This window comes from Phoca vitulina, unplaced genomic scaffold, assembly GCF_004348235.1.
Source record: "Phoca vitulina isolate PV1807 unplaced genomic scaffold, GSC_HSeal_1.0 scaffold20, whole genome shotgun sequence".
NCBI classification, from domain to species: Eukaryota; Metazoa; Chordata; class Mammalia; order Carnivora; family Phocidae; genus Phoca; species Phoca vitulina.
This window is the reverse complement of record NW_022589723.1, coordinates 38,776,738-38,794,175: the sequence shown is the minus strand read 5'-3', so window position 1 is coordinate 38,794,175 and position 17,438 is coordinate 38,776,738. Positions and strand designations below refer to the sequence as shown.

The 17,438-nt window shown below is 51.6% G+C and overlaps 1 protein-coding gene across 2 annotated transcripts; it reads right to left on the bottom strand.

Annotated features, from left to right (window-relative positions):
• Window positions 1-1,056: 1,056 nt before the first annotated feature.
• On the bottom strand, window positions 1,057-4,168 carry ISLR (immunoglobulin superfamily containing leucine rich repeat). Of its 2 annotated transcripts, none has more exons than XM_032417434.1 (2): window positions 3,874-4,168; window positions 1,057-3,074 (listed from the first exon to the last, which is right to left on the bottom strand). In XM_032417434.1, exon 2 carries the CDS (start codon window positions 3,064-3,066, stop codon window positions 1,786-1,788), a length of 1,281 nt encoding a protein of 426 aa, XP_032273325.1. In that variant the 5' UTR covers window positions 3,067-3,074; window positions 3,874-4,168; the 3' UTR covers window positions 1,057-1,785. The 2 variants fall into 2 exon arrangements, with proteins under 2 accessions (XP_032273325.1, XP_032273324.1); XM_032417433.1 differs by lacking the exon at window positions 3,874-4,168 and adding an exon at window positions 3,275-3,351.
• Between the last annotated feature and the right edge of the window lie 13,270 nt (window positions 4,169-17,438).

Here is a 17,438-nt window from a genome sequence, read left to right as displayed (position 1 = left end):
TGCTGGTGATGTCAGCTCAGCCGGAGCCACGAGCTGCTGAGGGGGTGGGGGGAGGTTCTGCCTGGGGACCAGGAGAAGGGGTATGGGGAGCTGGCCAGCCTCCAAGGCTCACAGCTGCAACCCCAGGGTCCTTGGCCTCCCTGCCTCCACTTTGCTGGGCTCAACAGTCTTGAGCGTAGAGCTTGGGAGGCTGCAGAGCCTCTCCTGCTGGGGGTCTTGTCCCTGTGGGCAGCACCCTTCAGTCTGGAAAGGGGTGGGGACAGAGACATATCTCTGACTGGGCACAGATACGGGGATTGGTCTCCAGGTTCCGACTCCATGTATGTGCTCCCCACTCTAAGAGACCCGCAAGATGCTGCCAGGACCTCACCGCGCCCCCCCCACCAAGTCAGTCACTGATCCACCTGCTGTGTGGGAAAGACTCCAAGGCCAGACTTTCCTCCAGGAATACCATTTCCTCTTCCTGGAAAGCACTGTTCATCTCCTCCCCCCTCGAAGATGCTCTCTTATTCTCGATCTCTGAGTCTTTCTCTCTCTCCCCCTTCTCTCTCCACTGCCCTGTGTCCCCATCTCCTCCTTTCTCTTTCCTCTCCATCTTGCCTTGTCAGTCCCCCATTTCCTCTCCATTTCCTACCATCTCTTCCAGGAGCTGGACCGGGAAGAGGGGCCACAAGCCGGGGACTCCCATTCCCCGTCCTCCTCCCCAAAGGCTCCCCAGGCCACTGCTGGCAGGAAGCCCTGCTCAGGGCCACCAGGACCCCAGGGAAGCCTCTGTAATGGTTATCAGGCCTGCACCCCCATTTGTCCTGTGGGCTAGTTTGAAGAGAGAGAACATCTGCGGTTCAGCTCAGCTCAAGGCCCAGCCCCCAGCCCCCGGCCCCCGGCCCACCCCTTTCGTGCTGCCTACTACACAGTCTCTGTGTGCCTCGCGGGCCCCACCACGTGTGGACGGACAGGCAGCCTGGGCGTCCTGACTCTCCAGCGCCCTATCCTATCCCAACCGGGGTGGTAAGGAGGGGTCCTAGATTCAGACAAAACGCCAGGCAGACACAAAGCGAGCATCAGAAATGCTGTTTATTTCTCGGCCGCCCCTGGGATGGCCAGCCTCTTTGGAGGGGCAGGCTACAGATGCGTACTTGGAGAAAAGGCAGGACAGCTGTCCAGGGTGGAGGGGCACAGGGCGGGAAAAGATGCAGGCCATCCTGGATCCTCCAGTCCTGTCTGAGATGAGGGCACTGATTCCTGAGCCCCCAGATCATCAGAGAATGCCAAGAGGCAGCAGGAGCTCAAGCAGGTCACCAAGAGCCCAGAGCCATGCCAACCACTGCCCCTAGACCCTATTCCTCCCCCCCGTGCCCTGTCTGCTTCAGGGTCCTTCCCTGCCGAGCCCCCAGCCCCAGCCCCGTGCCCCCAGCCTTTGCCAGCTTGTCGGTCCCAGTGTCTGGAACGCCATCGGTGAGGCTTCGCCCAGTTGGTTAGGGCACGGCCCTGACAGGGGAGCAAGGGCAGGGTGGCCAGCAGCAATCAGCACTGTGACGGTGAGTATGGAATCAGGTTCTGTTCTAGTCACTAGCTTTGAGCAAGTTTAGAAGTTGGGGGTGGTGAGTGTTCCAGAAGAGATGAGAAGGGAGGTAGGAAGACTCGAAGTCCCCCAAGCAGGCTTGGGAGTTGCCACCCTCAGCCCCCTGCGCCACTTACAAGGGACATCTGTGATGTTGCGGGGGGGGAGTCAGGGAGGCCCTGGCGTTGCTCCAGCCCGGCCCAGGGTGGGGGCGTGGGGGCAGGCTAGAAGGAAGTGAGGAAGACGAGGAGGAGGCTCTGGCCTAGCAGGAGCAGGCTGGGGGGTCGCTGCCCAGGGCCCCCTTCTCCCGCTGCTGCAGCCTCGGGGCCCCCAGCGCGGCTGAGGTAGATGATGACAACGTTGTCCTCCGGACCCGAGGGCTGCACCTCGTTGTCCACCGTGTAGCAGCCCTTCCCCTCGGCCGCTTTGCCGTGGAACCTGCGCCCCAGCGCATCCTCGCCGCCCTCCCCAGGTGTGGCCAGCGCCACGTTCACCGAGCTCTCCGCACTGCCCAGCTCGTTGGTGGCCAGGCAGCTGTAGGTGCCCTCCTCCAGCTTGCCGAAGTCGGGGATGAGCAGGCTGCCGTTGGCAAAGGCCCGGAAGCGCGGCCGGCTGGCCGGGGCCCCGGGCAGGGCCAGCCCGTCGGCAGCCACGTTGGGGCTGGCGATCTCCACGGTGCCGCCCGGCGTCTGGATGTGCCAGTGAAGCTGGGGCGCCGGTTGCCCATCCACGTCGCAGTGGAGGGCCAGCACGAAGCCAGGCCGCAGCTCGGCGCCGTCCTGGCTGGGCTGGTAGGTGAGCTGCACGGAGGGCGCCGAGCAGGGCAGCGGCAGCAGGCGGCTCAGCGGTGTGCCCTTGAGCACGTGGGGCGACGCGCAGGTGATGTTGTCCTGCTCCGGGATGGACACGGCCGTGGTCAGGGCCCACGTCTTGAACCACACGATGCCGCAGGTGCAGTCGAAGGGGTTATCGTTGATCTGCAGGTGGGACAGCGCGGTGAGCGGCGCGAAGGTGCCCTCGGCCAGCGTGTGCAGGCGGTTGTGGTTGAGCTGCAGCGAGCGCAGGGTGCGGAGGCTGCGGAAGGCGTCCCGGGGGATGAAGGTCAGCTCGTTGCTGTCCATCTTGAGCAACTGGAGGGCACTGAGGTTGTGCAGGTCGCTCCAGGCAAAGTCAGAGATGAGGTTGTGGCTGAGGTCCAGGCTCTTGAGATTGCCCAGCGGGGCCAGGGCGCCGGCGGCCACCGCGCGGATCTCGTTGTGCGCCAGCCACAGCGACTGCAGCAGGGGCACCTCCCGGAAGGCCCCCTCTGGCAAGCTCGGCAGCCGGTTGGCTGACAGGCTCAGCGTGGTCACGTGGGCCGGGAAGCCGGGGGGCACGGCCTCCAGGTCGCGGTAGGCGCAGTCGGCGATCTGGAAGCCGTACTTCTCCCCACAGTCGCAGGGCTCAGGACAGGCCTGCGCCAGGCCCAGGAGGACCGCCCAGCACAGCAGACGTAGCTCCTGCATCCTACCTCCTGCAGAGAAGGGCATGCCGCCAAGGTGACCCTAAGGACCCACGCGAGGCACTCGTCCCTCTCAGGACCCCAGCCAGACAGGGCTCTTCCCCATCAGAAGGTCCTGCCCCACAGAATCCAGCTAAGACCCAGCACCACCTTAGCCCGCAGCCCATTCTACAGAAGGGGAAACTGAGGCCCAAAGAAGGGCCAGGACTTGCCCGAGGTCATGCAGCCAGAAGAGGCGAAGACGGGACGGAAGAGGACCCCAGCGCCTCCTCTGAGCAGAGCTCTCCCTGCCTCGGCCAGCTCCAAGCTGACTTTATGACTTGAAATCCGTTTTCAGCCGCCCCCTCCCCCAGCACTCCGCAGAACCTCCCTCCTGCCCTCCCACATCCTGGCCGCAGTCCCTCCCACCGGAGCCCCCCATAGGTATGCTTTGCCCCGGCCCAGACAAGGCCCCTTGTGCAGTGCACACCACCCCCATCCACCCCATCCTCCCCTCTCCTGCTCCTACGGGCTATGACCACGGCAGACACCAAACCCTTTCTATGGAATCACACCCGTGGCCTGTTCTGTTCAAACTGCGCCAGGCAGCTGCCTAAATAAAGCCCCGCCAGGACCTCTCAGCTGGCTTGGGCGAGGCCAGCGGCTCAGCCCAAATGCTGTTGGGATTTCCGGGGATGCGGTTGCTGGCGGGGCAGACGCCCCGTGCCCAGATCCAAACAAGGGATTGTCCCTAGCACCCCGAACCGACAGGAAAGTACCAGGCAGTCCAGCCCCTGTGCCCAGCAGGCCTCCCCCTTTCCCGCTGGCTTACCTTCAAACTACTCTTTCTTAGCCAAGTGGATCCTCTCCTAAGATGGAACCAAAGAGCAACAAAGGACAGAGTCAGCCCAGGACAGGCTACAGGGCCCAGGGTGCCCGAGGGAGGATGAGGAGGCTGGAGGAAGGGGCAGCCTGGTTCCTGTCCCACCGTCAAGTTGCTCGCCTGTGCCCGCCCTTCCCCGGACAGGGTGCCTGGGGCCCCGCTGAGAGGAGGCTGCAGGAAGGGAGCCCAGGCAGCCTGGACACTCCCTCCTTCTAGCAAAACAACTTCTTCTCTGCAGCAGCAAGGACCCGTGTTTCATAAGTGACACCAGAAACTTGAGGGGGAAAAGATGCCAATTTTTTTCTTTTTTTTCCCTCTCTCTCACTCACTTTTAGCAGCTTCAACTTCCTTAAAGACACAGCACTAGCTGGATAGGACCCAATAGAAGATGGGGCTGGAAGGATTTTTATGGAGCGAAGAGTAAGAATCGAATCTCATGGAAGGTGGGAAACTTTTAACCGCACTTCAAACAAGAGAAAAGGGGAGGCGGGGGGAAACTTCTCCAAGCTGGGGCCGTATGAGTGGTCATGCGTGCACATGTGTGTGACGTTTTGATGTGTGGATAAGTTTGTGTGTTTGTGCGGATGTAGGTGTAAGACCGTGTGTGTGAATTTGTGTGTTTGTGAGTGTTTGAATTGTGTTTGTGTAGGCATGAGACTGTGTCTTTGGGTGTTGTCTCTGCGTTCGTCCGGGTAGATTGAGTCTGCGTGCGTATGTGGCGGGGGGGGTGTGTGTGTCGGTGTGTAGAAGTGTGTGTCTTTGTGTCCATGTGTCTGTGGGGGTGATGGTGTGTTTCAATGAAAAGCTGAGAAGGCCAGAGTGTGTGAAAAGCCCGCCAGGCTCCAACACCTCAGTAAGAAACCAAGATGTTAGTTCTGTTTTTGTAAGAAAACACATCTTCCTCGTCTGTGTCAGGCCTGCCTGCTGGCTCCGAGGCCAGGCAGCTCTCAACACATGTTGTCCAGAGAGGTCCCAAGGCACCCAGGTGGCAGACTCGGCTCCCCACTGCGCCGGGTGGGGAGGGATCAGGGAAGCAGGCAGAGGGGTGACAAGGTTCTGAACCCCATAGCAGGAAGCTCAGGACAGGACCGACTCAGGCTTCAGTTTCCCTGGCTGGGATTCTGAGATACCCAGGCTCAGAGACAAAGTTCCATTACCCAGGACTGCCCACCTGACAGGCAGGGGTGAGGTTGAGGGCCGCACTCCTTCCAGAATATTCTCTCTGTGTCCTCCCACAGTGCTTGAAATCCCACCACTGGTGTTGCATGTCCTGGGGCGGGGGAGGGGGGGCGGCACCGCTCTCTGGGCTGCACTGTTCCCACACTAACTGTGTGGAAGGGACATATGCCTCCAGGGTGAGGGTATCTGATCTTTCTCCCCACCCAGGAGGGCCCAGAGGAGTGGGAATGGGGAGGAGAAAGAGGCCCAAAACAAGAGAGCCAGAGGAGAAACCAAAAGATGGGAGAGTCCCCGAAAAGCACTTTGTAGACTACATAATTTTGCCCTCTACGCCATAAGCCTACTCATAACCCCTCAGCTCCTCTCCCAAAACCTTCCTTCTCCTCCTGTCTGTACACCTGGCTGAATTCTGCTCAGGACTCAACTTACCCTCCTGGCAGGACCAAGACAAACAGTATCGTCTTTGGCTAAAAGCATCCCCGGGGAGCCCTCATCGAAGCTCATCACACCCCCATTCCCCTGTCACCAAGTGAGGCTGCAGAAGTTCTGGCAAGCACAGTGTGCCCCCTGCAAAACACCCCAGTCTGATACCCAACTCAGAGAATATTCTCGAAGTCTGAGGTCCGTCCCACTGCAGGCAAAGCCTTGTCTGGCATCACTGTTATTGTGCTGGAGAATTTGGGGGGATCCACTAGAGGCTGGATGCACACACATCCAGAGTTCAATATACCAGAGGGGAGAATCAGCAACTTCAGTGTCAGTCACGGAGGGTTTCCTGGTGGAGAGGCTTCACTGTGCTTTTGTTTAGCCCCTACACCACCTCACTCACAAAAGGGCCGCGCCACCTCCGAGGTGCTCTAAGGAGCTCACGGTCTCCATCTGGCCCAGAGTGCGAAGATCCTCCTCACCCTCAGATCCTCCTGCTGTGGTTGGAACCTTCTGGCATTTCAGGCTTCCATTAAACATCACCTCATTGGAGCAGCCCCTTCTGAGACCACTAAAGCTGCTGAGACCCTCATTAATTGTCCTCATAGACCTCCTTGGTTTTTCTGCAGAGCTCTTACTGTCTTTCTTGATGACTCTTGTTTTCCTTGGAGTTAATTGTCTTTATCTGGATGTGGGGGAGGGGGCTTAGTTTTTTGTTTTTTATGCTTATCACTAATTCAATTGCCCACTCTCTCCCAGTTGGGTAAATATAAAGTACTCAATGTAAGTAAACACGTAAAGTACTCTATCAGCTTTATCTTGCAGAATCTCCCCCTGAGCCTTCTGACCTGCTCCCATTCAGTTTATTCGGACGGTGGCTATGCCGCGGGCACAGGGGATGGCCCATCTCCATTGCTCAGGCGTCTGTTACTCAGCTCTCGGGGCTCGGACCTCTTGCTTCCTGGATCCCACGTCTTCCCCTTCTTAGTTTACACTTTTCCTTTGGTAGAACCCGCCCTCCAACACCTTCCAGAGAAGGTGTGTGGGAGGGGTGTTGGGAGACGGGCCTGTCTGAAGACTCGGTGCCCCCCCCACCCCCCCCACCAGTGACAGTCGGGCTGGGTATAGAACTCCAGAGGGAGATCTCTTCCCCAGAACGTTAATGGGGGCCCTCCCTTTGAAGTCGTCGCTTTGCTGTTGCTTCCAGGGCTGGTATGGGGGGCTCCATGGCTGGTGGGACATTGATTCTGTGCCCGCCACCTGGGATATGTCTTTCTGGAAACCTGTAGGACCTGCTCTCTCTCCATGAGCTGATAATCCACCCTGCTGCGCCTTGCTGAGTTCCTACCCTTTCAAATCGGAAATTCATGTTCTCCAGCTCTGGGAAGGTTTTTGATTCACTCCTTTAAGATTTCCTGACCTCCATTTTGTCTGTTCTCTCTTTCTGGAACCCCAGTTAACGAGACGTGGTGCTTCCCAGAGGGACCCCTGACTTCCTGGTCCCTCCTTTGTCACATCTCTGTGCCTTCCTGCGCCTGTTTCAAAGAGGTCTCCTCTCTGTTACCATTCGACCTTTCTCATAGGGTGTTTGCTGTATACATGTTAAATTTCAAGGATTCCTTTTCATTTGCTGAATGTTCTCTTTAAAACATGCTGTACCCCGTTCTTGTTGCAGGGATACTATATTTGATTTCTGTGCATATAGTAATAGCTCTCCCGTTTTTCTGTTTAGGCTTCCTTCTGTCTGCATGGCCTGTTCCCTTGCTGGCTGGCTTGTTTGGGACTCTGTCTTTCCTATTGGAGCTCTCCTCAGTTACTTCACTTGGCAGAAATCTATTCCTACATGTTTAATGTGAGATTCCTCTGCTAGAGAAGAAGCCCGTTAAAGGCAGACATCTTGTCCTCCTGGTTTCTGTTAACCCCTGGCACAGAAAAGATGTTCAATAAATATTCCTTGACTTGATGAACAGGCGAATTGCATGGCCATCAAATGCCAGAAATAAAATACTATAGAGGTCACTTTCTCTACCTCATTTTCAGATAGGCACTCAGGGTCCAGACTGGGACAGGGATGTGCCCAGGGTCACACAGTGCCTGGGATGTGCCCAGAGTCACACTGGGACAGGGACAGGGTCACATGGTGCCTTAGGATAAGACATTCTAAGAATGTCCATCCCACCCTGTCTTCCCTCCCCAGCTCGTGGGGTTCATTGTGAGGAAGCTCAGCAGCTCCTGGCAGACCTGGTTGAAGTTTCCTGGGGGTTTCCTGGGAGGGAGAGGCCTGCCTGGGCCCTTGACAAGACAAGGCTATGGAGGGAACTCGGTGTGGGTGCATGTGCGTGTGCGTGATTATGGAAGGGATTGAGATCTGCCCACACCACCAGACTGTGGGATTTGAGAAAGTCCCTTCCTTTTCTGGGCCTCAGTTTCTCTGTCCTGTGTGGGAGTTGGATGAGACGATCTAATGTCCTAGAGCCCTGATATTCTAATGAGTGAGGAGTCCGCGCGCATGCATGTGTTCCCGTGCAGTCGATTCTACTCGTATGCATGGGAGCCTTGCTGGGTGTGCATGAGGGACTGTGGGTGCAGGCACACATGTGGGTCCAGGGGCGGTGTATGTATAAGCTCACGAGTGCACCTGAGCAGTGAGTGGGCCCCATCCCCTCCTCTGCATCAGCTGCCGCCCAGAGGCCCAGCCCAGGCAGAGGCGGCCTGGCCCCAGGCTGACCTCCAGCAGACGCCTCCCATTCCCATTTCCTTTCCCGCTCTCACCCTCCTCTCCACACACCTTCCCTGACACACAGACTGCCTCAGTGATCTGCCCCTGGCTCCGTCTCCAGCCTCATCTCCACCCGGCTCACAGCGTCCGTACCCCCCTTCAGCGGCTCGCACCTCGGGGCTGCCCCTATTGCTCTTTTCTCGAACTGGACTCTGTCCCCTTGTATTTGCGGGGCTCACTCCCTCTTGTCTTTGGAGACTTTGTTCAAATGCCAGCTCCCTAGAAGGGCCCTCCCAGACCAGCTTATATATATACATATATAAAGGCCTTGTCACTCTCTGTCTCCTCACGGGGCTTTAGTTGTCCCTCTTCCTAAGACCTACCCCTGCCATATCTGGGAGTGTTTCTCGCCCATCTTCCCAAGCTGAATGTGAGCTCCATGCGGGTGGGCACTTGGTTCTGAGTGGGTGCTCAATAAAGTGTTGTTGAATGGATGGATGAAGAATGGCCTTTGCCTGTCCAGCAGGAAGTCTCTGCCCCCAGCCCTCCTCCCCCTGCCCAGGGGCTCATCAGTTCCTCCCTTCTGTGTGGCTCTGCCCCCCCTCTCGCCGGCCCCTCTCCAGCCAGTATTTCTGGTCCCCCTCCCGGCACCATCCTGGCTGCCCTCTCCTGACCCTCCCCTTAGTCTGCAGGGCCATTTTTAGCAGCGGCACTAACTGGGGCATATTTCATGAGAATTATTTTTGTTCTTCCCCAGGCCGATCCCACAATTTCCAGGAATCCAGACCTTGGCCACAGCCCAGGGCACACAGCAGATTCCAGTTTTCCACCCCCGCCCCTCCCAAAGGCGAGGGGTAAGATCGGGAGTGTTATGAATGAGAGTGTTTGAATTAAGGTTCTATTTAGACTGGGGCCAGAGTTACAGGGTCAGGATTCCAGTCCCTACATTAGCTGTGGGATGCTCGGCATGTGCCAAGGTCCATTTGTTAGCTTGAAGGACCAGGACTCGATGTGGGTGCAGGTGTAGCCGGGGGGGGGGGGCGGTGTATAGTGCAACCCCATGGGTGAAGGAGGGTCTGGGGTGTGGAATGGGAGGGTGGCAATAGCCCTTGTGTCCCGTAGCAGAAGTGGAAGTGAGGCAGTGGGCAGAGGGCGAGAGAGTGATGCAAAGACAGGCAAGAGGAGAGGCGGGGAGACAGGGCAGAGAGAGGAGAAGGCAGAGACTGAGCATGAAGAGAAGGGGGCGGGGAGAGGCCGGGGACAGCCAGGAGCAAGGCTGAGCCTTCGGCTGACAGCAGAGCCATTTGGCACCTCGGTCACTGCTTCTCATCAACAGGTCAGGCTGCAGCGAGATTTCCCTGCCACCAACCAGAAAGAGGCTGCAGACAGGGCCCCGGGCTTCTCCCAGCCCTGAGGGGCTGGCTCAGGGGTGCGAGCCGGAGCCCCACCTAGAGACAGAGGGAGGGGAGGTGGTCCAGCCAGGGCTGCTGACCACAGGAAGGGCAGGCAACAGGCCATGCTGACCGCAGCCCAAGGCCACCTCTTGGGGGAGACAAGAAGAGGAGACAGGCGGCCAGTCGGCCCGGGGAGGTGACATCGGCTGCAGAGGCCTCTGGGAGAGCAGTCCAGACAGAATGCTGCACAACCAGCGAGGTTTATAGAAGCTCCTAGAAGAGAGGTGAGCGTTGGGGTCAGGAAGACTCAGGGAAAGGTTGGGAACTTGAATAATTTTCAAAACAAAGTAAAGAATGCAAATATTAACACAGGAAATCAAACTCCCCCTCTGTCCTTTCCCCCCCCACCCATTCCCCAGAGGCAACAGTTTGGGATGGTTTCTGTTTTTAGTTCTGCCGTGGTTACACACCAGGCCTGCCCATAACATTTGCAGGGCCTGGGGCAAAGGACATTTGGAGGCACACATACCATGTGTCTAAATATTTAACAGTTATAAATCCTACAAAATGTGTAATATGTTTTATTCCCCTACCTTGACAAATGTCCTTCATAACAACTTGAAGGCCAAGTTCAACTGAGAGTTCTTGGATTTCTCAGAGGCCTTCACCAGGCAGCCCCAAGCCCCAGCCCCCAACCTGCAGCTGTCCTATTTCTCTTCCCACCCCCGGCTCCATCCTGCACCATGCGGGCCCTGTGCATACAGGTAGGCAGGCAGGTAGGTAGACACCCCAGCCTCCACACCCAAGCTCTGTCCACACCCCCAGCCTCCCTCAAACTGACACACACCTTGGTATAGTCCTCCCTGGGGAGGAGTGGTCAGGGTGAAAGACTTACAGAGGCCCTGGAAGCAGGCTCAGGCCGTTTCATTGAGGCAGAGAATTCCAGGGTCCCAGATCCTCCAAGGTTGGTCCAGAAGTAAGGATGTAAGCTCTAGGCGGAAAGGTCCCCTTAGAAAGGCATGACCAGGGTAGGATTGTCAGATAAAAATCAGAACACCCAGTTAAATTTGAATTTCAGATAAAGAGCAATAATTTTTTAGTATAAGTATGTCCCAAATATTACATGGGACATATTCATGCTAAAAACAAACTAATAAAGAAAAAGCCCTATTCATCGTTTACCTGAAACTCTACTAAATCTGGCAACTCTAGGTCAAAGGAGGGCCACAGCCGAACCCTCTAAAGCACGGGGCTCCGGGAGTAAAGTGATATTGACCTGCGTAAGTCTGAATGATATGCATAGACTACCATGTCTTAGTGTAGAAACTTTAGACAATATCTAATGACTCCCTGTTATGGGTTGAATTGCATTCCCTTCAAAAATGTACGTTGAAGTCCTAAACCCCAGTACCTCAGAATGTGACCTTACTTGGAAACAGAGTCTTTAAAAGAGGAATCAGTTTCTGTTGTCACCCAGTTTTTGGTACTTGGTTATGGCAGACCTAGGAAACTAATACATGCGTCTACAAAATAAGCTCTTAGCTCACTTACGTACTCCTATTCTTCCCTCCGTTCATCCTTCTGGTTTTTCCTAGTTAAAATATCCTTGATTCTTCTATTGGTAACATTTGTGCTATAAACAATGCCCCTTACTTCCTGCTCTATACAGGGAGATGCTATCTAATGACTTCCCACTGTAGAACATGAGAAATCTTCCACTCCCGTCTTTCCTCTTCCCCCCAACTCTTCTGCCTCTCAGGCTGTCTGTAATAGTATTACCATTTTAGAAGATGATAATGTTTAAGCAAGTTTTGAAGTCAAAATTACAACAGTTGCATTTTGTCCATATGTTGATTTTAAAAGTAAAAAAACCCCAATAAACCAATATTACATTCTCATGCCTGTGTGAGTACTGAGCCAAGGAGTATGTACCCCAGGATTACATTTCCTTCATTACATTTCCTGTCCTTCTGATGTCATGATGCCCAGGCTACTTGAAAGGTGACTAAGAACACATCAAAGTCAAATGTATCCAATTTTCTTATGCTCCATCAATTGTTCAAAGGCATACCACATTTTGTTTGCATGCCATGGCTTTTTGTGCAGCTTTTGATTTTCCTGGAGTTTCTAATTGCTTTATTATTATTATCAAAAGAACAATATGCCTCCACCAAATACTAAAAATGACCCAGCTTTGAACACATCTCGTTACACTGACATTGCCTGGTATTTATAGCCCCTGCTTTCCTTAATTACTTGCTATTGACGTATGAGTGTCTTCTGTTTATTTTTGCTTTTCAAGCAGCTGAAAGGCTTTTGAAACCCCAAAGCTTTCTCAGTTGTAGGACTCAGAATGAGGCTGGGTTTGCCAGGGCATCTAATCAAAGAGCCCATTTGAAGCTTCATGCTCCTCCCCAGTGCATGATCAGAATATTCCTTCTAGAATACTATCAATGCTGGGGAACTTCTACTCCAAGGAGGCCCATTGCTTTGGAAAAGTTTTGAGGTCCCCTTCTTGGAAGATGTCCAACCATCATTTGTCTTTTGTGGTCCCCCCTCTGGCCATTCCTGGCTCAGTGACTGCCCTCAGGGAGCTCCTCCTAATCAGGATCACATTCTGTTGGTTTATCTTTTTTGTTTTTGTTTTTTTAGGATTTTATTTATTTATTTGTGGGGTGGGGGGAGAGAGAGAGAGGGCACGCACAAACAGGGGGAGTGGCAGACAGAGGGAGAAGCAAGCTCCCTGCTGAGCAAGGAGCCCGATGTAGGACTTGATCCCAGGACCCTGAGATCACGACCTGACTTGAAGGCAGATGCTTAACCCACTGAGCCACCCAGGCATCCGGTGTTGGTTTATCTTTATCTTCTTCCTTGGTGAGGCTCACACCTGAGATGATCCCTATTGCCCACACTGGAGAATGAGAGTTCTCCTTCACTGGCTGGTCTTCCTATTCTTTCCATTGTGCACTTGGTCTTTTATCTCATCTCTTTCCCAAGGAGGAAGGCTGGCCAATGGGTAGGAAAGGAGTAGAAGCGAGTAGTGGAGAGAATCTTGACTGACCAGCTCCTGAGGTATGGGAGCTATTAGGCTGGGTGGGGGACCCCAAATGCCAGGGTGAGGGCACTTTTCTGAGAGGCAGCAGCAACCACACCTAAAACCTTATCTCTTCCAGGCAGTTCCTCAGATGTTTTTAGGGAAGTAATCCCCGGTGTTTTGGCTGGAAGAGGATTAAAAAAAACACCTTAATTATCCCTGTTTTCAGCCCTTTTTCCTTTCTTACTTGAGGCAGAAATTACCAAAAATATTATCTACCATACTTTAAATACCTACTAGGTGCCAGACCCTGATACACGGCATCTCCTTGCAACCACACAAAAGGTAAGTATTTTTCTTGCTCATTTGGAGAAGAGAACATTGAGGCTCAGGTTAAGGACATAAGGGGAGCAGAGTTCAAACCCGTGTCTGTCTGATTCTCCAGCCTGAGTTCTTCCATTCCATTGAAGGGCCTCACAGCCTGGATAGGAAGTGGCTCCAGCAGAAAAGGGCAGGATGGAAGACGTGAAAGTGGCATGTGACGAAAATTCCCAGCCTGCAGAGGGCCGGGGGGAGCTGGGATATAGGATGGGAGCAGGGCTTTTCTTCTGTGGGCACCAAGCATGGATTGGAGGCTACCCCGAAGGGCTGGGAATGATGACTTCGCACTGGTGCAGGTAGGATAGGATAGAAAGTGGGGGCATGGGGAGGGCTGTGAGGCAGCCTGTCAGTGGCCCCAGAGGAGGAGCAGCGGGGCAGATATGTGTGACAGGTGTGAGGAAGTGACCAGATGGGCCGCAAACTGGGCCTAGGATGAGCAGAGGGGGCTTTCCCCCTGGCTGGCAGGAAGGCTGGTCGCTGCTCTGGGACCATGTCCGCAAAGGGCGGGGGAGAGGTGGCAAGGCTGGTGGTCTAGCGACACTCCTTCATTCATTCCGCTGTCTCTCTTGGGCTCCCAGCATGAGGCAGGCAGCGAGCCAGATTCTGGGGACAGAGCAGGGGACAAGATTGACCACAGATGGTTGGGCAGCTTGTGGATGCCCCTCTCTGAGAATGAACTTTTGAGCAAGCATCGCCCCTCCCCTCCTCCATTCCTTCCTTCCTCTTGGGAACTTTCAGGGCTCTGGTGTGAGCTTCTGGGGGAGGGGACAGTCTGGGTGATCCCCCCACTCCTACACTAGCTCAGCCAAAACTGGATTCCTTACCCGGAATAAGCTCAGTGTCACACGCATTCCTAGGCCCCTCGCCACACCTGTCCCATTCTCCAGCTACACAGGAAGAATTCTCTGTTTTCTTTCTATCGCTGTTCCATTTGAGACAGTTGTGAATGTCAATCAAACTAGCTGCGGTGGAATTTTTAAATAATGAAATACCATCGAGCATCTATTAGAACAGCTGAAAAAGGGAAAACATTTAAACTCGAATTATCCAATGCTCTCGGATGTAGAGCAACTCCTCTTGCTGGTGCGGGGAACGCAAAATGGCGCGGCCACCTTGGGAAAAAACTTGAGAGTTTCTCACGAAGTGAAGCATACATTTACCATTCAACATACCAATTTCCGCCTAGGTAGTTACTCAAGAAAAGGAAAAACATATGCTCAAACAGAACCCTACAGGCACATAATCACCAAAAAACGAACATAGCAAGAAAAGCCATCAGCTAGTGAATGGATTTAAAAAAAAATAACAGTGGTATATCCATCCTACAAAATACTCCTTAGTGTAATAAAAAGAATAGATCTATTGATAAACACAAAACTCGGATGACTCTCAGCATAATACTGAGTGACAAACAGGGTGACCAACTTTTAGAAAGACAACCCAAGGGACACCTGGGTAGCTCAGTTGATTAAAGCGACCGACTCTTGATTTCAGCTCAGGGCATGAACTCGGGCTCTGCTTGTCTCCCTCTCCCTCTGCCCCTCCCCACGCTCTCTCTCTCTCTCTCTCAAATAAATAAATAAATATTTTTTAAAAAGAAAAGAATAAAAAGAAAGACAACCCAAGACACAGCCATGCCATGCCAGACCACAAAAATCCATAATATAATATATAATAAATAGTTATACATGTATATGCTATTACTTTAATACAAATATACTATACAAATATGAAAATAGGTATTTATTTGAAATTACATATTATTCTTTATTTTTACTTTCTGTTACATAAATGCTATTATTTAAACAAAACAACAGTGGCAATTAGTACTAATTAATAGCAGAACTAATTAATATGTAATATGTGTGAGAGAAATATAACAATATTTATATACTCTCTCTATCCTCCAATACTGTAATATATTTTAACTTTTTAAACTGTATTGGATATTTACATTTTACACACTAATAATGTATATGCTTAAGATATATAGATCTAAGACTTCTAAAAAGGAAAATGTAAGTATTGTAGTATTAATTAAATAGACATTACCTATATTTAACAAGAAATGACAAAGACAAGGGCTCTTCAATCGGCTAAGCATCGACTCTTGAATGTGGCTCAGGTCATGATCTCAGGGTTGTGAGATCGAACCCCACGTCAGGCTCAGGGTGTGGAGCCTGCTTAAGATTCTCTCTCTCCCTCTCCCTCTCCCTCTGCCCCTCTGCCTGCTGGCTTGTGCTCTCTCTCTCTCTCAAATAAATAAATCTTTTAAAAAAAAGAGAAATGACAATGACGTGTTTCCTTCCATCCTATGTTGCAGGTGGGTATTTTTACTCTTTCAGTTTCCTCATTCAGTAACACTTCTCTGAATCTCCTGCAGCCTTTAGAATATCCTTTTCTTTCATGTCGTGGTAAACCCAAATAGAGACAAATGTAAAATTCACTCTGCTCTTCTCGAGCCCACATTACACGTGCTCCTTGTGTCAGTTCAATGTGATGACACCATGCTAAACATCCTCTCAACCAAAGGGTTTGATCATGGAATACTTAAGCTTTTACTTCGGCAAGAGCAGCTTTTTAGACCTGTAGGGATTAAATTCCACCTCTCCAAAAATGCCCATCCTCTCTGTGCCAACAGCCTTGCTTTGATAGACCAACGGTTTGTCGGTCAGGTCCTTACATCCATAAATTCTTCACAGAAGCTATCCGTATCTAAAATGGCCCTCATTTTAAATTCGAAGCACATCAAATGTCTTCAGAGGTTAGACTTCTTTTCTCAGGAAAAATGGTTTTAAAACACAGAGGTAATTTGAACTTGTGAAATTGAAGTTGGATTTCAGATAAGTTATAGTTTTGTAAAGAAACAGAAAGTTCCGTTAACTTGGCTGTCCTTTACTGGTGATAATTTTTTGAGATCTGAAGCAGTCTTATTTCCAAGAAATGAGTCATTTTTTTTTTTCCCACTGGGTGGGGTGTTGTCACACCTAAAACTAAATGGAATTAGTCAGGTGCACTTGGTTCATCCTTAGGCATGGCCTCTCCAAAGGTCATCAAACGGTTTTGGGGAAACAGCATGTAAATTTCCATTTTTACAGTAACCCCCTTCTCCAGTCTCATCCTCAGTGTATTTCCAAATTAGAGAAATTTCCACACTTTGAAAATACCATTTTACAGCAGGCCAACGTTTTCACGTCTTTTCTACAAGACATCTTGTAGGCATATGTCTAAGGAGGCTATCTCCTTCCACTTCTATAAATAAGAAATCTCATTAAGTGCTTCTGTAAGTTTTGAGGAAACTGAAAAGTGACCAAAAATTTTGTTATGAAAGTCTCAATATCACAGGTAAACAAATCACACCTTTTTTTTTTTAATGCAATGTTATTTAAAAGGTAAGCAGGACATTTCTCTAAGGCTCTAAGATTTGTAAAAAAATTTTTTGATAAGAAGTTCACAGACTGAAGAGAATTTTCCAAAACTTATTTTTGTACCATTTGCCACATATGCAGATAGATGAGCAAAGTCTAGTTTGCATTTGGAAAAGATAGCAACAATCTTTGATTTCATATATGCTGTGATTTGCTTAAGATCTTCCTAAAAGTCAGGAAAACAATTTGAAGCTCCATTTTTCAGATCAAAATACCCAAGAGCTAGGGAGAGCATGTTTTTGTTGCCATGTTCAACGCATTGCTTGGAATAGTTTAGAATGTCTGCTTGCTGGAGTAGCTCACAGAATCAGCTCTGCATTGTGAAGTGCTAGAGCATCCATTAGGAATCTGCCCCTTCTGGGGCACCTGGGTGGCTCCATTGGTTAAGCATCGGCTCTTGGTTTAGGCTCAGGTCATGATCTCATAGGTCGTGAGATGGAGCCCTGCACTGGGCTCTGTGCTCAGCGGGGAGTCTGCTTGAAGAGTCTCTCCCTCTGCCCCTCCCCCAACTCTCACACATTCTCTCTCTCTCTCAAATAAATAAATAAATCTTAAAAAAAGAAAGAAAGAAAGAAAAAAAAAGTCCTACCCCTTTTGTTTCCCTACAGGACATTTTACTTTCAACCCCCGAATCAGGAAACATAATTTTACTTAGGTTTCATAAAGCAATCAAGGACACAACACAATAATGAGAGTTTGTGTGATGTGCCCGGGGGTAATTCAGTGGCTACCATGGTTCAACTGAGCATTAGTGTTTTGGGGGAGGAGATGAAAAATCTTGATTGATTTAGAAATACCCGTCTCATCTGGATTTGTGAGAGATTCAGCCTCCATAGGTGGTGACCAGATCCCTCACTGCTCAGCCAGGTTGCTGCATGCAGCCCAGGGGGCATGCCCCCCATGGCAAAGAGAGCAGAAGAACATCTCTTGGAACAAAACAAGAGTGTGTCACC